Below are 21793 nucleotides of genomic sequence, written 5' to 3'. Positions count from 1 at the left end.
TCAGGGCAAGTTTGATTAAGTTCAGTCCAGAATTGTAATGCCTCACGTAACCCTGTGCAGGAAGCTGCAGAACCTCAGTCTGAAAGTGTTGTTCTTGTTCCCAAATCTGTTCCTGACCTCTCTACGTTTATTTTCTCTGGGTGTGAAATTCTCTTTGACCTAATTACAATTCCCACTTGGCGTTTTGGCGCTGGAAATTTAGATGTAGAGCTGCTGAACCAAAAGTGTGTCAGATGCGCTGTGGTCACCACCTGTGCCTCTGGGAGGGGAGATGAGCAGACAAGGGCTGCAGGCACCAGGATCATTTTACATTTAAGCCAGTGTTTAATTCTCCTAATAGCCCCTAAGATTGCAGGAGCTCAAAGCTTTACACCAGGGATTAAGAGACCTCCTAAATATAGGCTTGTTGTTGCAGGGAAGGTAAAAGAACAACAGAGTCACTGAGAAGTGTTCTTGAAAAACATTTATTTCTGGAATGGGTTTATAGCACTGACTCCCAAGCCCCACAGTTTCTCCCAACACATAATTCTGGGGACAGTAATCTTTGATGGAAAAAAAAAAAAAGCCATACAAAGAAGCCCCCAAACAAACAGTTTGGTACCAAACTGTGCCCAGGTTCTCTCTGGGCCTCTGATGTTGAATGTTTCATCCCAGCTGGGACAGAGCTGCCCTGCTCCATCCCTTGGTCCCAGCTGCAGGATGGTTACACTGTCAAAGGCCCCAAATAACTGAGGATGTTGTGTTTAACTGCAAAATAACCAGGGGGGACATGGGCAGAGAAGGATTCAGCTGCTGCTATTTTTGCAGACATCATTTAAAAAGGAAATCTATGCATTCCAGTTTCACCTCCTGAGCCCCAGAGTTAGGAAAGTCAAATACAAACCCAGAGACCAACGTACACAAAATAGTGACCAAGTGTCCAGACATTTCTAAGCCCCTCAGTTTACTGTGCCATGATACCTCCAAAAAAGCAACAAAACCCTCACTTTCGGATCATGGTGGATCTTAATTTTAAGAGGGAGGGGTAGAGATGCAGCACATATCATAGCAACTGTCAAGCAATGTTTAAGGCAAATTTATTCCCATTATTAGGAGTCAAAGAATTTCTATGTTTGTTCACTTTGTTGTTTAAGCTGTTATATGTCTCAGCTGGACATTCAAGCTTAGATGATTTAATCCAAGTTTGAGGGAAGTCAACTCAAGCTGATCTGAGCCTAGAACAGCAAAAAAATATTATTCCCAAGAATATCAGTCAGAACAAATTTTTTAAAAAATTAAAATAATTGATGTTCAGAACTCCCCCAAAACTTTCTTCCTTCAGAGACCAGGTTGAGCCCAACTAAAACCCGCAGACATGAAGAAGGACACAGTGGCAAGCCTCTACAAACACAGGGCTGAATAGGACCAAAGCAGAACCTAAATTCCACAGATGCAAGAACATGGACAGAGTTATGAGTAAAAAAAAGTGCAGAAAAAAGAAAAACAGAAGCCTAGAGAGGGATGTTTAATGAGACGAAATGAAAAATCAAAGTCCACTGTATGGAAAAAAGGGAGTTCTTAGGTGCAGCCACAGAAAGCTGGGGATTTCAGTTGCCTCATCTCTCAGTTGTGTTAGTTTGTTGTGCCTTTCCCCTCCCTTTTGAGATCCAGGTGATGGTGCCAGGAGGTTCACGTGTTTACTCAGTCTGTGCATCATAATTAGCCCCCCCTGCTTTCTTCAGCTCATTCTTGATGTAATCCTCATCCAGCTCTTTGTGGTCACTGATCACAAATTCTTTGGCAAAGTTCTGCAAGAGATAAAGAAAAAGCCTGTTAAAAAAGGGGGATAATTGTCTAAAGAGCTGAATGAAGATGGGTTATGCAGCTTCCAGGGCTGTGTGAGCTGCATGGCCTGATCTCCTGTGGTGGGGATGATAAGTAGAAAGCTGAGGATGAGACAGAGGACTAGTGAAGGGAAAACCCAAGACTTAACCTGGAAAAATTTTATCTGTCTACTTCTACAGTCACCAACTGCAAGACTCAATCCTGCCCTGTGCCACAGCTCTTCCACGTGATAAATGCACAGGCCAGGTTAGGTTGAGTTTCCTAAGCAGTATGTGAAGTAAAACACTCAAAATTGTTGACCTCCTAACCACCACTGACCCTCAGCATAATCTTGGGCAAGTCACTAATCCTCTCTGTGCCCTTTTTAGGACCCCTTCTCCTAAAAAAAGAACAGTGCTACACAGAATAGAGTACACCACGGTGTCACACTCTGCCACTGAGGGGAGGATGCTTCAATTAAAGATTGAGCAACACACTGATGGTACCAGGAGCAAGTAAATCCATAGATTTACTGCCTCCTCCTCTCAACTGTCCAACACACATCGTGGCCAGACCCAAGACATTGTACCAGACAGGCTGCTGCTGTTGTTAAAGGGCTCCACTATGCTCTGTGGTTTAATGATCCAAAGTGACCTTTGAGGACAGGCTTTATGAATACATTTGTGCACTGCAGGGCAGTTATCTCGCTGCTTGAGAGCTCTCTGCAGCTCCTGGGAGCCAGGCAAGCCCCAGGCAGCTCGGGGGTGGGAGGTTGTGAACAGAGAAAACCTTTCTGGGAGTAGAATGGGATCCCATGGTGTCTTTAGGGTGCTTGTCAGGGCAGTGTCACCTCAGTCAGGGATTTGTTCCCTTGCCTCACAGCAAGGCTGGCATCCATGTGTGTGCACAGACATTTCAGCAAACATGCTATTTGCTTCTTGCTTTAGCATTTTCCTTCCCTTCCTAACCACAACTGAGAACATTGCATGAGCCTCCCTTCCCCCAACCCACAGGGGTTTTACACAGCGTGACAAACTCAAGCATCCCTTGCACTCGACCAAAAAATATGAATTAAAATCCCAACAGCCCTGCTGCAATGCCTCAGGAAAGCTGCAATGCCTGGCTCCCTAGGCAGTGGGTGCCCAGAAGGGTGGTGGGCTCTGCCTGGGAGAAAGAGGCGATGCTCTCAGAGAGCAGCACTCATCTTGTCCGGGTCTCCCTGGCACTGGGACAGCCCTGGCACAGCCGTGGAGGGGGGTTCTAATTGGCTTCAGACTCTAAACCATGGGAGAGTTCTTTATTTGGCAGCGTCTCAAGGGTCTCAGTTTGGGATCAGAGCCGGGTAAAGGAGGGGGTGGAGGAGGATTCAGCTTGAAAGAGCCTCAGCACCTCTTTCATGCGGTGGAAGAAATGGAAGGGAGAGGAAAACAGCTCCCTCCCCCACGCCAGTCTCCCGGGCTGCGGCTGATCCTGTTTCACACTGTAGGAAATCCTCGCTCCCGGAGAGCTGCTGGGGGGAGGAAGCTCAGAGCAGCCGCGGGAGCCTTGTCTGCTCTGCTTGGCTGATCAGCAGCCACACACAGTCCCCAGAAATAACAACCCCTTCACAGAGCCATTTGCTCTGCGCCTCAGTGGTCGGCTTTTGTGCTCTGGGGGCAGGCAAACATTACAGGCACTCCTCCACGTCTTGGCAGAGTTCAGGGAAAATGGGAAAGACATTGCTTTTTAGAGAAAAGAAAAAATCCCTTTTTTTTTTTTTTTTGAGATGGGAAATAGAGAGGCGAACTGCCCAAACCATCAGGTTTGGTCATGCTCACAAGTGTCCTACTTCCAAACTCTCCTGGGTGAGATCTCTGCAAAGCTCAGCTCTTGCTAAGACCAAACCAAAGATTTTTTCAGTGACTTGATGCTCACTGAGGTGTGCTATCTACATGAGTTTGGAGCTGAACCTTTTCAATTCCTTTTCTATGTGCTACCAGGTTTAACAAATTTCCCTCACCTTGGGAAGATTATCCAGGACTGCCTGTGTTCAGTGCAAGTCTTTGCCCTGACTTTAGTGAGAACTGAGGCAGGCCCATAAAATCATTTCCAAGAGGGATTCCATGAAAAGTGTGTGTATTTATAGAAGAGGGGAAGGTTTACTTCAATGCCCACTCTGCAGAATCCAGCTGATTCTGAAGTACAAACTGCAAGTGTGCTCATGCCTGAACAGAGGAGAACTAAATTATGTGTGCCACGAAGTAATTACAATTACTCAGATGTCTTCTCAACTAGACACTTATCCAGATGATTCCTGGGAGATGATCTGTGGGCATGAGCCACAATTTCTCATCAGTACCACCAAGACACCTTGCAAGGATTGAGCAATTTCCCCCTAGCAGTGGCCAGATGGGTTCTGCTCCTAGCCACTCTTAAATATCCTCTTAGCTGACTGGGCCACCTCTTGTGCCAGATTTGTACCCTCAGAGCGCAATCTGGGTCATTGCTATTAATAACTCTTAGCTTTATTCCATTCTGTTAGGGTCCTCCTTGGTTCTTTGCACCAGCTCTTACCCACCACGGTGTCTCCCCAAGCCTGACCCCCAGGGGAGAAAGTGCTCTGGAGAGTTTGCTGCCTGGAACTTCTGATTTCAATATCCTGCTTGACCCTTCTCCAGCCACAGCCTCCCTCATCACTCTGAATTTACTGTCTGAGCTCTCTGGGGTTGAGCTTCTGCTCAGGGTGCAAATCCTGAGGTGAAGGGAGGCATGTGAATACTTTAGAGACAGCTGGGCCTACCTCCTGTGTCATCAGGGCAGGGGGAGAGCAGGGACTGCAGCTCTCAGGTCCAGAGATTGGGCACCCGTGACCAACAGCAGCACTTTTCAGCCAAGGGCCATCTTATCCTGAGTTCACTCTTTTTTGTCCCCACTGAAGCTGCCAGAATGTAAAGCTACTCCCAACTGATTTAATTGGGTCTGATGTTGGCTAGGCAAGGCAATGGGCTGTATTTAGTATTTGACTGTCATCTGCAATTATAAATAACTGATCACAGCACACCAGCTCCTGCAAGGCACAGGGAGAAATCCCAGCTCCCAGTGGCTCAAAGCAATGCCAACAGGATCCCACTTCAGCCAGATTGCTGGCCTGCCACCAGATATTCTTTCTGCCTTTAAGAGACTGGGCTGGGGAAAGTCCCTGCTCCCTCTTCTCTCATCATACCAGTATCTAATGCCTTTCAGGAGAACCAGAGGGGTTACAGCTGCCTAAGGCACAGTGCATCACTCTGATGCTTGGGCCCTTGATTTGCTGACATGTGTCTTCATTTTACATCCTCCACTTCCTTTTCTCTTCTCCTCCCCCCATCCCCAAGCTTTTTACAACCACAGCAAGCTCTGACAGTGAATTCTTGCCTTTGTATTCACCCCAGTCACCAGCAGCCTACAGATAACAAAAACAATGATGCCATTTATCTTTATCACTCTCACAACACAACAGTGACCACAGTCTCTCTGCTGTGCCTCTCAAATCATTGAACAGAGGAAGGTTTGCTCATGGTTCTTCAATACACCTGGGCATGTGCTTCATTTTGTGCCTGAATAGCAGAGGGTCACAATTTTGCAATCCAGTCCCCTGGATCAACCTCCACAAGACACTATAGACTGAAAGGGCTCAAACCATGCAAGGCTGGATTGCAAAAAGTGAACCTAAATCTCTCCCTGGGAAGCATGAAATTTGTGCAGCAAGCTCAGTCCTTCCCTTCCAGCCAAATCTAAGGGGGAAAAAAAAAGGTGGAGTAGATTTTATTCCTATTCCAAGCTCTGAATGTTTAGCATATGGGCCATAAAATTTCCCTAAAGTGCCCAAGGGAAAATCTGTGTGGTGCAGATATTGGTCTGCAGAGGCTCTTATAAATCCCAGCATGGGTAGGCCTGAAGCCAAAAGGAAAATCCTTGTATCATCTACAGACACTTGGGTTCTCAGCAGCTGGGGATGGTGCCAGGTAGTGCCAGAGAAGCTTCTTGACATTATTATTTACATTGGGGCTTGTAGCTTGATATTCAGAATCCTCAGTTCTACTGTGCTTAATGTCACGAGTCCCATCCACTGGTCATCTTATTTTCAGTGCATGTCCCATGTTTCTTTTCCAGTCTGGTGTGATCCCAGACCTGGGGTCATGGGGAAGAAAGGACATGTCCTGTGGCTGCAGCAGAGATAAGTCCTGGCAGGGCTTCTCTGAGTACCAGAAGTGCTGTGAAGTGCCAAGCACCTGCAGCAGTACAGTACCACTGCCCCACACTGCTCAGGCTGCACCAGAGCTGGTCCTGCACTCAGCCCTCAGGCTCCAAGCTACCACTAAAAACCCTCTCTTCACATTTACTCCCTGCCAATTTTCACATGGACCAGTTCCAGCCACTGGGAGAAGCCAGCCCAAACTTCTGGCAAACACATCTCTCAGCAATGGGAAACTACATTTCAGCTGATCTGCAAATTCTCCCTGTCTGTGCTGCATCCCACTGGAAAAGTCACAGGGCTGTGTGTCAGATGTGGGGTGATGAGCAGCTGCTGATTCTGGCCTGAAAAAGTTACTTTAAAAGTTACCACCTTCTCTACACTCAGACTAGTAGTTCTTGTTAATCCATACCCATTTGGTATGGTCATTACAGTAAACCAGAACAGGAAAAACAGTCAAAAAGGAGAATTTCATTTGCTTTCCCAGCAGGATCTCACTCACCCTCGTGAGAAAGACTCTCAAACCCACCATGATGTGGCTGTTATCCTGTGAGTTTGATTTCCTGACTGCCTCTAACAAAGCTATTAAACCACCTTCTGTTTAGACCTCTGTACTGGCATGAGGAACCTAAAGCACACATGTGGAGTTCTATGTGTTGTATCCGCCCCAAGACCAGGGACAGTGACACCAAAAGTGTGTCCACCCTCATGAGGCTCCAGCATCAGTGCAGTGAGGAAGCCAGAGGACAAGGGAAAGGTGGGCAAGGAAAGATCTGGCCATGAGCTCTAAAGCAGGAACTCAGAAGACTTGTTGACATCATGAAAACCAGGCAAATTCCTCACCAAAAATAATAATGAATGAAATGCCACGAGTATTTGCTCACAGAAACAGAGCTGTTTTACCCTGAATATTTAAGCAAATAATAGAGCATATGACTTTGTGGGGGAAGGAATGCTGATGAAAACAGAGAAGAGTCAAAATCCATGGAAAATAAGACGAAACTGGTAAAGGTTGGGCAGTTCCTTTGCTGAGACAGCCCTGCAGGACAGGAATTCAGTCCTGTCAGGAGAAAGACCTCAGTGCTGCCTAAAGAAGGGTTAAAATGTCCTGGTAGGAAATGCAGTCATGAAGGGCAACAAGTTCATGGAGAGGAAGTTCACTCAGAGGGAAACCAAGTCCTGTTTTCAGTTCTTGAACATTTACATCCAAACCATCCCACTTCAGCACCAGGTGCCACTCCCAGCCCCACAATCCCTGTGCCTGGGCTTGTCCTTGCTCAAAGAACATCATCCCTCTGCCTCTCCTCAGAATAAACAGGGCCCTTCACTGGAAGGTTTGATGCTCCTGTATTTAAACCCCACCACTGTCAGGTTCCACCTTGCAGGAATTTTTATGGCTGAGCTGAACCTCGTGCTGGCTGCCATTCTCAGCCACATCAAACAGCTCACAATAGCCTTGATTTCTGGGTTTGAGCTGACTGACCTGTTCCACCTGGGCCTCTGGGATAAAAGAGGTCAAAACAACAGCCCTCAGAGCACAGAGAGTCTCCTGGATGGATTTGTGCAAAGGCTGAATGAGCCACAGCTTGTGCACATAAAGACAGAACCATTCTTACTGTTAGGGACACAAAACATGAATTCAAGACCATGGATGATCTTTTTAGCCAAGTAGAATATATGCCCAAGGCCCTTCCACTGAGGGGGTCTCTCCTGGCAGCTGGTACAACCTTGGTGTCACAGTGACCAAACTGCAGCTGTGCAGAGGACACAAATGCTGTGGCTGTCCATGCACATCTGCACAAGGTGAGACACACTGCTGTTGATGATGACAAATAGATGCAGCCTTGGAGCTGAAGTCATCCTGACTTACTGTTGCATGAGGCTCTCAGCTGTTTAGATCATTCTAGATGTAGGGTTAGCCTGTACCTCAGAAATTAACTCCCAAACATCTTAAGCAACAGTCTGAAAAGCACAGGATGTTGTGTGCAACTTCTGTCACCCCTGGGTTTGTCCTTGGCCTGGACGGAAGCTCAGTAGATAAAAGACGGAATACTGCATCACCCTACTCCATGTCTCCATTTAAGCAGCAGTCACCACACATTAATTCTTAGCTAGACTCTTAAGAAGATACAGATAAATACTCGTTCCCCATCCTGGCCTTACTTCTAACCTGCTCTCAGCTGAACTACTTGGACCAGATTGCAGGCTTGATCCAAGATTTCCAGCTGAGTTAAAGAAGAAAGGATGGAAAATAAATATCAGTGGAAAAGAAAAAAAAAAGCTACGGAATGTTCCTTAAATGCATTTTTCTACAGTCCAAAAGAAATACAATAAATGCAAACCCCATTTTCCAATAACATTAAAGAGGGAATAAGGATAGGTCCTAATAAGCCAAAAGAGCTGACTCTCAGCTAGTACAGATCAGAACTATGGCTATTTGCACCAGATGAGATACATCCCTGTAATTTTACAGTTATTACAGCTAAAAATCAATTGTCCTTTCTTCCTGAGAGATTTTCTGGCAACCTCCTGCACTTGCTATCAGCACTGCTTCCCCAGCCACCTCCCTAGAGATTTCCCAGCACCTGCTCCCCCTTCCAAGGGAGGAACACAAAAGCGAGGGCAGGCCAGCTCCTCTCCCTGCTTTGTGATAGTTCATCCTTTTGTTCAGAAGCCCATAATCTACTCTTCACCACTTAATATCCCTTGTGTTTTCCATGTGGCAGGTGCTTCCAGGAGGCTGTTAACAGTCCCCATGTGGGAACACTCTTTATCCCGCAGAGGCACCGCCGTGGGTTGGGGTGGGTTGTGCTCGCAGGCAGTGCTTGCACTGACTGTCTTTCACTTTGAGTGTCTTGGTAAAGAACAACATTTATTGGTGTTTGTTCAGCTCTGAGCAGAGCTCAGCCAGAGCTCAGCAACGCACCCACAGCACAGCAGAGGATACAAAGCAGGAATCCCCTCAACTGCAGCCTCAGTCTTAAATAAAGACCCACAGTTGCTTTGGCAAATATCACAAGATAGTGAGAGCCCTTCAGGTTTCACTGAGGGCTTCCAAAAATTGTTCTAGAGTCCCAGCCTATCCCTTCTGTAGATCACAAAACCAAGGCTGTACAAAAAGCCTCCTTGTGCCACCCTCCTTTGGAAGGAGAGCCATGGCACACAGGGGGCCTGCAGAGAGTCAGACTGCAGCAACAGCCCACATTCCCTTCAGGGTTTGTTAAGAAAATATTCCCACTTTAGGGCACTACTTATTCCAAATGATGAACCAACACTGACTCAGATTTGTACTTTATCATTACAGCAAAAAACCAACTGCATTTTTCTATGAATAACTCATACCATAAAATAACCCCTGTAAAAATCAGAATACTGAGAAGGTACCTGAAGGTCAAGAGAATTAGTAAGCATGAAATAGCTCAGGGATAAAATCCCTCCACTAAATTTCAGGTGGACTTTTTTGTCCTTTTTTATTTTGACAATCTGCAAGGTCATGTGCATAAAAAGAAGAAAACAGTTCTGCTTTTATCCCAGTCTACTCAGAGGGATTCAGTTGCATATGTAGAACTATGCAAAACAATTGTCAAGATAATTTCTTCTGGCCAGGAGATCACCATGGCCATGACATTCAGAAGTGCTTTGCAGTGGGTTATGGACAAGGTTGCTCAGTAAAAGTGTATTAAGCACCAGTTGTATTGGGTTTGTATCTTTTAGTACAGACTAATTGGAATATGAAAGCTTTTAAGTAACAGCCAAGAGTGGTTAATGTTCCACCAGATTATTAACTCGTACAGACTACTAATCAAAGATGAAACAAGTGAAATTGCAAATTATATGTAACAGACCTGAGGGATAGATCTTAGCACAGAGCTCAGGAATGCAATTCAACTCAACAGGAATACATTGTCTAAACAGATTTAGAAAAAATCTTGGGCTTAGTGACTCATATAAGAGTCATTCATTAGTACTCTATAATTTAATCTTCAGCTACAATTACACTGTTTCAGCTGCTTCCCATGAACAGAGACTTGCTTTCCTATCTCTCAGGTGTCATTCTGGAAGTTTCTTTTCGGATTGGACCCCTCTTTGTCATTGTCATTCTGAAACATTTATCACCAGTGCTTATCTTCTGAAAGGATAGGAATGTATTACATTCTTCATGCTTCTCATCTAAATATAATGTTCTGTATCACATAAACCACCAAAATTGGAGGGAGACTTCTTTCTCACCCTTCAGTGTTCTGTTGGGAGACTTCTTTACATAGGCAAGAGCTCAGTTATTGGGGGAGATTAATTTAATCATCAGCCCATTCTCCAAGTGCATAAGCAAGATCATTTCTCGGGCACTGGTGAACTGGCTCTATGTTTAGTTCAAAGAGCTAATCTTGCTTTGAATACTTCTTCAGAGGAAACTTGTTAAACATGAGCATCTCCTCCATTACAGTCAGTGTTTCAGCAATGGTTCTGTGCAGCCTTTTCCACAACTCACTTCTCCCCTGGCTGTTGCTTGTTCTCACTCACTTGGACCAAGCACATTTCTCTTTTCCCTGCTACACCCAAAGCCAAACAGAAGACTATTCAAACCTAGTTAGCTATTAAAGAGCCATTAGTTAATTGGCACTGATAGGGACTTCAGACTTTGGTTGATTAGGTCCATGAGTTCACTGTGCAGAGACAAAAGGCCTCCAGGGAAGTTTAAACAAGGGTGTGGGTTTTTCTGTTTAATTTTACCTTCTTAACTTAATATTGCTCTCTGTCATTCAATATTATATTATTTCCATATCAAAGAAGGAGATGGGAAACATCTTAGTGGTGACGAGGAGGGGAGTGCACATATTCCCTCCTCATGAAATGGTTAAGAGTGCCTTAAGCTCAAAGGTGCTTCTTTATGCCTGAGTGCTCAAAGGGCAGATGTTAAGCCTTCCTAGTAGGAAGACAGGCAATAGGAAACTGTCTTCTTTTTAAAGGATTAACTACTAAGTTGAAGGATGATCCAGTCCTTCCTCCTCTCTCCCCTCCTGCTGGTGTTTGTACAGCTGGCAGCGACGAGAGCGGGCGGGTGGGAGCAGAAGGATGAAGTTACCTGTACTACTTCTTTGACCAGAGTCTTGTCAGTCCCAGTTTTGGCTCTCTGCAGGCCACTGACATCCTCTCCAATCCAGGTGATGAGGGCAAACTTGACTCTCTTGCTCATGGCATCGCCGGTGGTGAATCGGACAAAGCCAAACAATCGGACATCATCTGCAGAGACAAAAGGGATAAAATGGTTAAACCCAGAGACTCCCCTGCCTTGCCACTTTCCAGGGTGAGACTATTGCTCTCAAAGACCAAGGCAAGGCACTGATCCCATGTTACACTGCCAGCATTTGGGGTTAACAGGAGGCTCTGCTCATACAGCCTTTGCCTCCAAAGTGTGCTTTGCCTGAGTTAGGTCTGCCTCTTCCTGGGCTGCTCTGAGTTACTGGGAGGAAACCGCCTGTGCTAGGCACCTCATCTCACATTATTTTGCTGCCAGTGAGTCTGGAAATGGCTAAAATACAGTCAGCAGGCAGGTCAAGAACACAGAGCTAACCCCAGTTCCACATTCAGTCACATCATTTATCTGCAGGTCACTGGTCAAGAAGGGAAGAAAGTCATTTCCCAGTGTCTGTTTCTTACAGGACAGCAGGAATAGGGTCACATTTTATAACATTACCCAGAAACTGCCCATTGTGCAAATCTGATCCTTTCCCCTCCTTCCCTTCAGCAACATTTCTGGCTCACTTGTAGTATAAGTTTTAAAAGAAGGAGGGAAGAAGAAGGAGCAAAAGAAAAATTCTGCAATTACTTTCCCAGATGTGTTTTTCTACTCCTTCTGAAGGCCTGGAGAGAAAAGTATTGGATTTTAGAGCTGTCCTGGTCTTTGTTTCATGGCTGGTTTATGCTGTGTCATGGCAGACTGGAGTTATTTAGCCTGGCCATATGTGTGAAAACTTTGTAAACTCTCATCTCGAGGAGTTCCTTCCTCCATTGCAGGGTGACCCATCAACAGGGGCAGTTGGGCACTTTCCTGATCACAGGGCCAGCCTTGGAGCCATGTGGGATTTGGAGCCTTCCACCAGGATTGGGCAGAAAGCTGAGCAGATGGGCAGTTGTGCAATCATGGAATACACCTAATCATGGCTTCTTCATCTGCTAGAGGTCACTCAAGGCCTTTTAAATGAGATGACTCAGAACAGAAGAACAAATGTGCTGTTTGAGAATCACGTCAATCCTGGTTGCACTTGTTGTGACCAGTTCAAAGTGCTTTATAGTGAGTTGCTGTCTTGACTATTTGCCAGGTGAAAATCAGGCTCCAGGTGTAACAATGACTGCCAACATCCCATCCCTGATCCCAGCACGCTCCATGAATGCTCAGGACAGCCCCAGGAGCTTTGGGAATAGGGGAGAAGCAGCTCTTAATAGCTCATCCTCAGAAAATAAGCTGCTAGAGACCAATGCAAAAAAAAAAAAAAAAAAGGAGTGATATTTTCTGCAAGCTGACATATTTCAGAGCTTCTTTAACACTTTGATTTGCCAAGGTCTGAGTAAAGAGAAATTCCCCCTGATAAAAGAGAACACTTTTATAAGTCTGAAAAAATCCACCTATTCTCTCTCTATTTTCTTCTCTCTGTATCTTTTTTTTGCCACCAACAGAGGAATATTAGGAAAACTGGAAAATGGGTGGAGGGGTATGTGTGAGCCAGTACAGTGTTTAAAACGAGCTTCTCTGAAGATTTCAAAATTGAAACAAAGAGAAAGAAAGATCTTATTCAAAGGAAAAATCCGGATGGATCTTTGGAAGGAGAGAAAGAGATGTGTATTGACAGTGCAGGCAAACAAACTTCTCTCTCAGTTACCCTGTTACTGGTGAGTACAAGAAAGGCACGTAGAGACTCCTGTTTCTGACAGCAAATCCTCTTCCCAAGATTGATTAGAACCATAAATGAACCGACAGCCAGGAAATACCCAAGGTGAAGTGAGACAGTAAATCCCCTAACGTTACAATTAACAGCTCCATGAGAAAGCCTTGCTTTCCGGGGCTGACAGTAAAGGAGGCCACACTCTGCTCAGAACTGTTCTGTGGCTCCTATGGGAACACAGGGCTGGAAGGCACTTTAATGTCATCAAGTCCTGGCCTCTACTACACTGTGATGTGTCACAGCCCTAACCATGGACCCCTCACTTTCCACCTTGAGTCTGTAGAGTTTTCATCCCTGCCCCTTCCACCAAAGGCTGTTACAGAGCCTGAAGACTGGACTATGCCTCTTTATAACAAAGATAATGGAAAAACATAGTGAATGTGAAAAAGCAGTGCTTTTTCATAGCAGCACAGAAAGGAAGTTCCAGGGATGCCCCATCCCTGGAAGCATTCAAGGTCAGGCTGGACAGGGCTTGGAGCAACCTGGTCTAGTGGAAGGTTTCCTACCTATGGCAGGGGGGCTGGAACTGGACAATCTTTAAGGCCCCTTCCAACCCCAACAATTCTGTGATTCTATGATTCTGTGAATTTATCAGCATAACTTCAGCTGGACATGAACCCACAGCTCACTGGCAGCAGCAGGATTTGCTTCTCAGCAGAAGAGTTTCAGTGCCTTCCCATCCTGCCTGAAAGCAGCTTGATCTGTGACACCAAAGGGAGCCAAGCCCAGCAATTCCAGCTTTTATCCATTAGATAACCTGCTCCTCATTGAGTATGAGCAACTCTTACCTCACCATGTTCAGTCCCAGTAAGTTTAGTGAGCACCTGGGGTTGGACGTGGGGCTCTGAGTCACCATCGCGGTGAATTTACCCTGGGCTGGTTCCCTTGCAGGGGCTTGAAGGGTTCCACCTCAGCTGGGTGCTGCCTCCTCCTGTGTCCCCGTGGGGGTTGTATCCCCACCAGAGCAGCATCTACAGCTGCCACAACTTTCAGTCCAGTGTATTTAGTACAAACCCCCAAAATGCGATGCTTTAACTTGATGTGCCAGTGTGTGAATTGTGGCAGCTGAGGAGCCTTTCAGATGAAGCTGAGAGGGAATGTGAATTGGAGCCCTCAGCAATTAGCATGTCTGTTCCTAAAAGGGCATCAGGGATGGATGTAGAGGTTTTTAGCACTAGCTCAGCCTGGGTATAAGCCTCTCCAACTGCAGGTCAAAATCCCTGAGCAGAAGTGGTTGAGTTTCACAATTAGTCTGAAGCATGTTCAGAGTGATAAGGGGATCAAAATGCAAGTTCTTTCATACTCCCAGGTTTCCTCTTTCACAGTTAATCAGTTCCACCCTGCCAGATCACCTCACCACGCTGGAAGCCATCAATGCCACCAGTGCCAATTCCCTGAGAAATCTCAAGGTATAAACATGCACCACCCCCTTTCTCACACAAAACCACTTACAGGGGTTTTAGGAATTTGTTGGCTGTGAGGGAGAGCATAACAAATCATAGAGAGACAGTGTAGATTTCCTCTGAAAGAGGAAATCCTGCCTAGAGCTGTGCAACCCCCTTCCTAGTCACTGAGCCATGAATTTCAGGGCAGAGAGAAGCAAAAAACAGATCTGGGTAGAACGGAAATAGCAGCTTTATTTGAGAAAATCTCACAAGTTACAAACAGCAGAAATGAACAGTGTCAGTTCCATTAATACCACTACTCCCTTCACTATGGCTGGACAGCAACAGGGCTCTACAAACAGTGAGGAGCAAAATGAATGTCTTAATGAGCATCAGTTGATACTACTCTCCGAACTCCTTATTCATCACTAGGCAGAATTTTCCAAATATTCTGATTAAGATGCCCTTGGCTGTCAAGAAAGCTTGATGCCAAGCTGCAGAGGTTTCCTTGATGGTGTGATTTTTTCCATCCACTCGAGCCCTTTGGTTTAGCTGTACTGAAAAATTCCCCATTAGATTAAAATGCACTGACTCATCAGTAAAAGACAATAGCTGCAGGAAAGAAATACACTGTCAAATTGTCGTGGTCTTATCTTAGGGCTCTGGATGGTCTGAGACGTGCCAGGACAAAACCACTGCTCCCAGCTTCACCTGCCTGCTGGCTCAAGGTCAAATACAGCAAGGCAGGTGATGGAGTGATCTGCTTTTGTGTTCTGTCCAACAATGAATTACTGAGAGCACGTGGCAGGTTTCATGAGGATTTATTTTGTTTGTTTCAACTGGATTAATTTTAGATTAATTAGTCAATTTTCTACCTCATCAGTCACCCCTGTAGCCCCATGGCTAGAAATGCAGACAGAAAACTTCCCTACTTCTTACTACACTGTTTTTTTCCCCTCTTAAACCCTGTGCTGAAGCCCATATATCTCCTGCAGTGCTGCCTTGCTCCATGATGACATGTTCATTAAGTCATCTGACGTGTTTGACCCCAGGACCATGACCACAGGGCTTGCTGTGGCTGTGGCACCAAACCTTCTCCATGGAACTCAGGGTGGCTGACGTCAGTACAGGAACACAAATGAAGGGGGGGGATGACCCCACACTGACTTCTCTGGCTTTCTCTGGTCCAGTGAAGCCACCAGCAGCATTTCATCACAATGAGTTGGTGCTACCCCAGTGACAGTGGCCCTGTTGTCTCTCTGTCCTGACCTGGGAGAGCAGAGTGAGACCAAACAGGGGATCCAGCACATCTTTGTTCTCCTTCCCTTAAGGAAGGAATGATTTGGTTTCTTGGCCAGAATTAAGGGCCAGGCAGGCCCCAAAACAAGGAGCAGGTATAAGGTACAACCCTCTTCTTTACCTGCTCCCATCCCAGCAGGATGGTAAAGCAATGCCATTTTAATTAAGCATCACAAAACTGAAGGCAGAGAGTTACTGTGTCAGTGCAGAACTCGACCTGAGGAGTTACTCCCACAGAGATCAATAAGAATATTCCCTAAAACCACCTCCTGTCCATAAGCAAGGGACAGTCTCAGCCATGGCTCCAGCTGGCAGCCAGGAGATCACTGTGACCCTGCCAAGAGCAGGGAGGGCACAGGGGCAGGGGAAGGCTGCAGCCACAGCATGAAATTCCCATAAGCCACCCATGGCCCCAGGTCTTCCTTTAAATAGCCTTTAAGGGAAAGCAGGAGAGATGAACATTTAAGAGGAAAATTAAAAGCAGTAGGAGACTGATTTACAAGGCCCATTTTAGCAACTTAAGATGCAGCCAAATGCAGATAAGCACCTATCTCATTATATGTCCTCGTGTGTTTTTACAAATCTTTCCTACAACCTCAGGTGCCAACAGAACTTTGGTGATCTCTCAACTCTTAGCTCCTAAATTTTTATATGCAGGTCAAGCTTTATGGGACAATTGATCTAAGCCTAAAAGAACTGTATTAGGAGCTGACTCTATTTCCTAATATTTTATGTCAACCCCAAATGATTTTATAGGGTATTTATTTCAGACCAAAGATTTTCAATTCTTCCTCCTGCTGAATGCACAGTGTGGTTTTGGCCTGATCTTTTCAGACACATGAATAACTATCCCATTTCATGCTGTCATTGCAATTATTTATCTGGACTGGGGCTTTCCAAATAAAAGGCTCATTATTTCTTTTGTCAGAGATGCATTGAAAACAGCTGTTCACATATGGCATGGAATGGGGGGGGGAGGAAATACAGTCTTCCAACCTTTCTGTTGCTTAATGGTAGAACACACATTCAAAAAAAATGAAAGTAAACCACAGGCAGAGACGATGCTCTGCTGCTTCCTAATACAGGCCCTGAGACAACTGTCCAGGGCATTCAGGTACTACTGACACACACACAAGTTTCACAGGATGTCATTTCAGTTGTTAAGTCATTCTACTCTTCTCAGCAACAGCATCACCAGCCGGGTTATAAGACTTTGAAATTAAGAAGAGCAACACAAAACCTTCACATCCTTCTGTACAGTAACCTTCAACTCTTATCTGTGTTTCTGGCTTCATATCCACCAGCTCAGCTCTGGTTTTTTTTCAAAGTGTACTGATGGCACGTACTACTAACCACCAAATTAATGCTATGTCTGGACCCACGCCATCTGCAGAGGCAAGAGCTGTAACTGGGAAGTAAAATGGCTCAGAAGCCTTGAATTAAATCTTTGTTTAATGCAGGGGTAATCTGTGCTGTTAAGCCCAACCGAAACAGTCCTTAGCCACAAGACACAGGAGTTGTCTGCACTGAGTGTTTAATAACCCTGACACAATGAATGTCCTCAACTTTTATCTCCAGACTCTTCGGATCAGACAAACACAGTCACGTAGGTTGGTCATTATTCAGGATTGCAAGATGAAGAGCCACGAGCAGCCACCTGCTGCTCACAGCAGGATGTGCCAGTGGGTTAGACCAACCTCCTTGACTTTATTTTGGGCTAGACTGGAGGAGAGGCGTGCACACATCTGGGAGTGGTCTTTGGAGGACAGAGGAGACACTGCCTGACACTAGAGCAGAGTCTACTTCCTCTCAGCCAGTGTGCAGTGACTGACACAGGCCTTGACAGCAACAGCACGACAGCGACTGACACACAAAAGTCCAGGGTTCAGCATCGCCCTGGGACCCTGAACAAAAGGGCACTGAAGTAGATTTTCTATCCAGGTTTCCTTCCTGTAAGAGGGGCTACTGCTGTCCCCAAACAGGAGGATGGGAAAAGGATGATAGTTTGATGATGCACTTTGTTAAACTTCTCTGCTAGAACACAAAGCTTAGTAAAGAGTTCAGAAACAAAAAGCCTCCACCCCAGGATATGTGACGTGTAGGTCTGATGTGCAACACGTTTCTGAGAGTAGAGCAGTGGAACAATGAAACCAACAGCAGGAACACTGGGTGCAGTAGCAGTTCCTGGCCTCACCACCCCAGAAGCTCAGCACCTCTCTGTGTGTTCCTCCAGCAGCAGCCACAGAGTGAGGCTGAGGTGTGCAGGGCTGGAGGTGTGCAGGGCTGGTCCCTAACATGGCCTCTTTGAACTGTTACTTCCTTTAAAAGAAGCAATTTCAGTCTCTTGCTTTTCCCTTTGTCCTCAACGCTCTCGTTCCCCGAGGAGGTTTGCAGAATCAGCAATGGGCTGGGCATGAAAAGGGTTATGGATGAGGGGGAGGAAAAGCAAAAATACAACCCTGCCACCAACAGCCCCCTCCAGCCCTCCCTAACCCCTGCCACTGCACAAGGCAGGACATCCACCACAGGCAAATGTTTCCCAGAGTGGTACAAAAACCCTTCTTGGTCTCAGAGCCACACAAATTAGCACACACTGACCCATCTGCACCATCACTCAGTGCCCTGGAGGGCAGCAATGTGTACGAAGGTGCTTTTAATGAGAATGGTTATTAAAGAAAGCAGGGACTCAGATGTTTGCAGCTCAGAACGACACTGAGGTAGCTGGTTCAGAAAGCAGAACAGAGCAAGCTCTGATGGTGACTCTTTGCACACTGAGGTTTTCAATCCCAGCTCCAGCTCCCACCTTCAACCACCAAATTGTGCTCAGCTTCTACCACAGGCAGCTGCAGCACTTTGTGGCTTTCAGGGCAGTGGTTTTCATAAAACAGGAAAGTTTATTCTGATAACAGTTTTTTTAATCTTTTAGTCATATTTTCTGAAGCTGTTTGCTTTAATAGTAGCTCTTCTCCCCTCCAGCAAAATGCAAGAGACCAGGAGGGAAGAGACATAGTGATAGGAAGGAATAATATTTAGCAGCTCTTCCCATCCCTTCCTACTCTTCTCTACTGACTTTGTTTCATTAGAAATACTCCAACCAGCTCTACTTCATGGCAACATTTGGCACCTTTCTTCCAGATGGGAAGCAAAGCTGCAACTTCGCTGCTGGCACAAGGCTTGATTTCTGACTCTGTCTAGCAGGCCAGGTGAAGGTTTGCTGCACAGATGGAGGCTCCAAAACTTCCATTTCCTCCTTCCCCAACTGCTGCACCATAATTCGTGGGTGGAGGAAGATCCTTTCCAGCTCTCAGGCAAGGACCAGGTGCCTGAATTTGCCTCACTCCTTAAGCCTCCAACAACTGTGCTGTGAGTTAGGTCTGAGGACAATCTCTTGGCCCTGGTCTGCCAAGGAACAGCCCTCCAGCTGCGTGCTAAGGGAGAGGGCAAGAAGGAACAGGGAAAGGGAGCAGTGGAGCAGCTATAAGGGATTTAGCTCCCCATTAAAGGCTAACAATAGGGCACAGCCTACCCCACAGCGCCGCTTCCCTTACCGTGCTTATTTATAAAATATACAAAACTTCCTTTATTTTTCTGTAAAAATGCCTCAGTACTGGGGCCAGTTTGGCACTTTGCTGGTGTAAAACAAGATTTCCTTAAGCTCTGTCTGTTTGAATACCCTGTTTATAAATACAGGTTTGGCACATGCCAGCCATGGCAAGAACACAGAACTGGCCAAACTCCCAAGTGCAATATGTGCCTCCATTAGTTGTCATCCCACCCAGCCCAAACGGTGCCTGTGCTCTGCCAAAGCCCCTCTTGCCTGCTCAGCCACTCGCTAAATGGATTCTCTTTGCTACAAAAGGAAGGAGAGGAAGTTCTTGAGAGGGTGCCATCCAGACAAAATGTTAAAAATCAACTCAGACAAAAGAAAGACATGGACTCTGTAAAGGCAGGAAGAGAGAATACACGGGGAAGGCTCCTCTCTCCTCTGCAAGACTCGGATGTCTGGAGATGCTCAGTTGTGTTGGCCACAAGAGGAGACAAAGACCATGGGGCTCAGATACTGAAGTCATTGACCTCCCAAGAAAACTACTAACCACTGGCATGAACTTCCAAAGTGCTGAGCCCTGGGCATCCCCATGTGTCAGGTAATTGCTTTTTCCCTCCTGCTGTCCATGAAGAAGAGTTGAGTGGGAAGGAGTTTCTTCACTGCAGGATATCAGCTCCTCTGACATCAACTACAACAAGGTCTTTCTCAGTTTTGAAAGTTTTCCCTGCAAAGCTCTCCAGAACATCTGGAATGGAGTGGCTGTGTTAATCCCAGTAAGACCCACTGCCAAAGTCGTAGCAGAGCAGTCTAAACTATCTTGATTCATGGCTGCTTTCCAAGGACTCAAATGTACTTTTCTCCTATGATATTTATTGACTGATCAGACCAGTCCCGCCCTCGGTTAAGTTCCTGGAAGTTCTCTCCTTCAGCTCAATAAAGCACAGCCAAGCCCTGGGACTCAGACCAATGCACAGGCACTGGTGTTTCCATGGCTATGGGACCGAATATGGTGTCCCCAGAAAGGCAGAGACTGCTCAACACACAATTCCTTCACTGCGCAATCACATCATCCTAAAATACAGGTTAACCACAATACTTGATTGTAGAGTAACTGGGTGAGTGAGGAAGGCTTAAGTATAGCTCAGTACTAGTTACAGGCACTTCATATCTCACATCACTTGGTGTCATTGTTAAATAGCAGCCAAGATAGGAGGAAATTTGAGATAAAAATCAAAACCCGCTTTTGCGAAACGTCACGATCAGATGAAATTAAATATTCATCTACTTCTGTTTTCCCCAGGCATTGCTCCTCCTTTTAATGTTCTACGACCAACAGTTCAACAATCAACTGCCACGTTTAAACCTGGAGCCGCAACAGTTGCGGTTGTGCAACCACATCTACAATTGTTTCCAGGGCTGTGCTGTTGGAGCCGATCTTTGCAATACCCACCCTCTTCTCAGGTCTCATGAACTCAAAAACTCCGAGCAAGCCTTCTACCTGCAGTTACTTTAGCTCTATGAATTTCAGAAGAATTTCGGAAGGATTTCCTTCCCAACGATCTGTATGACAGCATCTTTGCAGCCACAAAACCAGTCGGTTTTGCTCTGAAACTGCAGTGTCAAACACAGAGACCGTTCCTTATTGAGTGTTTTATCTTGTTTATAACCAAGAAGCACTGAAACATTGTGCAAAGAGGGGGGAGAAAAGCCCAAAGGACCTTAAGTCTAAGGGTGAGACAAAGGACCGGCTGGACTATGGACTCGAGGGAGTTGCACTCTGTGGGGAAACCCGATGGCACAGGACAGGGCAGGCACGGGGAAGCAGAAGCACTAATTCCAGTTTGCCCGAGTTTTCTCCCATCCTTTCCCCCCTCGCACCAGGCAGCACGAAGGACAATCATGGCCAAAGCAATGGATACGGAGCTTACCTGTGCACTTCCTTTTAAAGGTTTCATAGTCTACCCCTTGGTCTCCAGGGACGATTGTAGAGCCGTTGTACTTAAACGTCACCCTTTGAGAAGGGAAAAGAGAAGGGGAATAATACAGTTAAAAGTCACCTTTTATGGGATAGGGGAAAGGGAAGGGGAATAGCACGTTTAAAAGTCTCCCTTCGGAATGGGGGAAGGGAAGGCGAATAATACATTTAACAGCCTTCAGGAAGGGAAACGAGGAGATGGGGAAGAATATACTGTAAAAAAACTCCATCCTTTAGGAAGAGGGGGAGAGGAGAAGGGGGAAAGGTCTGTAAAAGTCACCCTTTGGGGAGCGGGAAGGGAAGACGAGGAATCGCAGAGCACCGGTGCCTGTCCGGGGGGACGCCGGGGGGGGGGCCACCTACCAGTTCACCTCGGTGGCATCGTCCCTGACGAGGTTGTACGCCTCCCTGCACGCCTCCTTGTCGATTTTGGTGGCCATGGAGGCGAAGGGGAAGGGAGGGGGAGCGCGGAGCGGCCGCGGAGTTGGGGGACCGCCGCCGCCGCTGCAGCCGCACCTCGCAGAGCCGAGCCGAGCAGAGCCGCGCCGAGCCGAGCCGAGCCCAGCCGAGCCGAGCCCCGCTCCCGAGGCCGTCCCGCCTCCGCCGCCGCCGCCGCCAATGGCTCGGCTG

At 46.4% G+C, this 21793-nt stretch overlaps 1 protein-coding gene across 1 annotated transcript; it reads right to left on the bottom strand.

Annotated features, from left to right (window-relative positions):
- Positions 1-448: 448 nt before the first annotated feature.
- On the bottom strand, positions 449-21736 carry COTL1 (coactosin like F-actin binding protein 1). Its single transcript, XM_051801818.1, has 4 exons — positions 21527-21736; positions 21117-21199; positions 11100-11257; positions 449-1787 (listed from the first exon to the last, which is right to left on the bottom strand). The coding sequence occupies exons 1-4, from the start codon at positions 21601-21603 to the stop codon at positions 1677-1679; spliced, it is 429 nt and encodes a 142-aa protein (XP_051657778.1). The 5' UTR covers positions 21604-21736; the 3' UTR covers positions 449-1676.
- Positions 21737-21793: the final 57 nt, after the last annotated feature.

The sequence above is a fragment of the Manacus candei genome, unplaced genomic scaffold (assembly GCF_025592945.1).
Source record: "Manacus candei isolate 608988 ecotype Guabito, Panama unplaced genomic scaffold, ASM2559294v1 h1tg000053l, whole genome shotgun sequence".
In the NCBI taxonomy this organism is placed as follows: domain Eukaryota; kingdom Metazoa; phylum Chordata; class Aves; order Passeriformes; family Pipridae; genus Manacus; species Manacus candei.
The sequence above is the reverse complement of the archived record's forward strand: the minus strand, read 5'-3'. Positions and strand labels throughout refer to the sequence as shown.

What these genes read in the sequence shown, in the direction of transcription:
- COTL1 (XM_051801818.1), bottom strand. Translation starts at nt 21,603, where the DNA reads ATGGCCACCAAAATCGACAAGGAGGCGTGCAGGGAGGCGTACAACCTC. An exon ending in CTTTAAAAGGAAGTGCACAG is followed by an intron (nt 11,258 to 21,116) that starts GTAAGCTCCGTA and finishes TTGTCTCTGCAG; the next exon opens with ATGATGTCCGATTGTTTGGC. An exon ending in TGGTCAAAGAAGTAGTACAG is followed by an intron (nt 1,788 to 11,099) that starts GTAACTTCATCC and finishes TATCTCTTGCAG; the next exon opens with AACTTTGCCAAAGAATTTGT.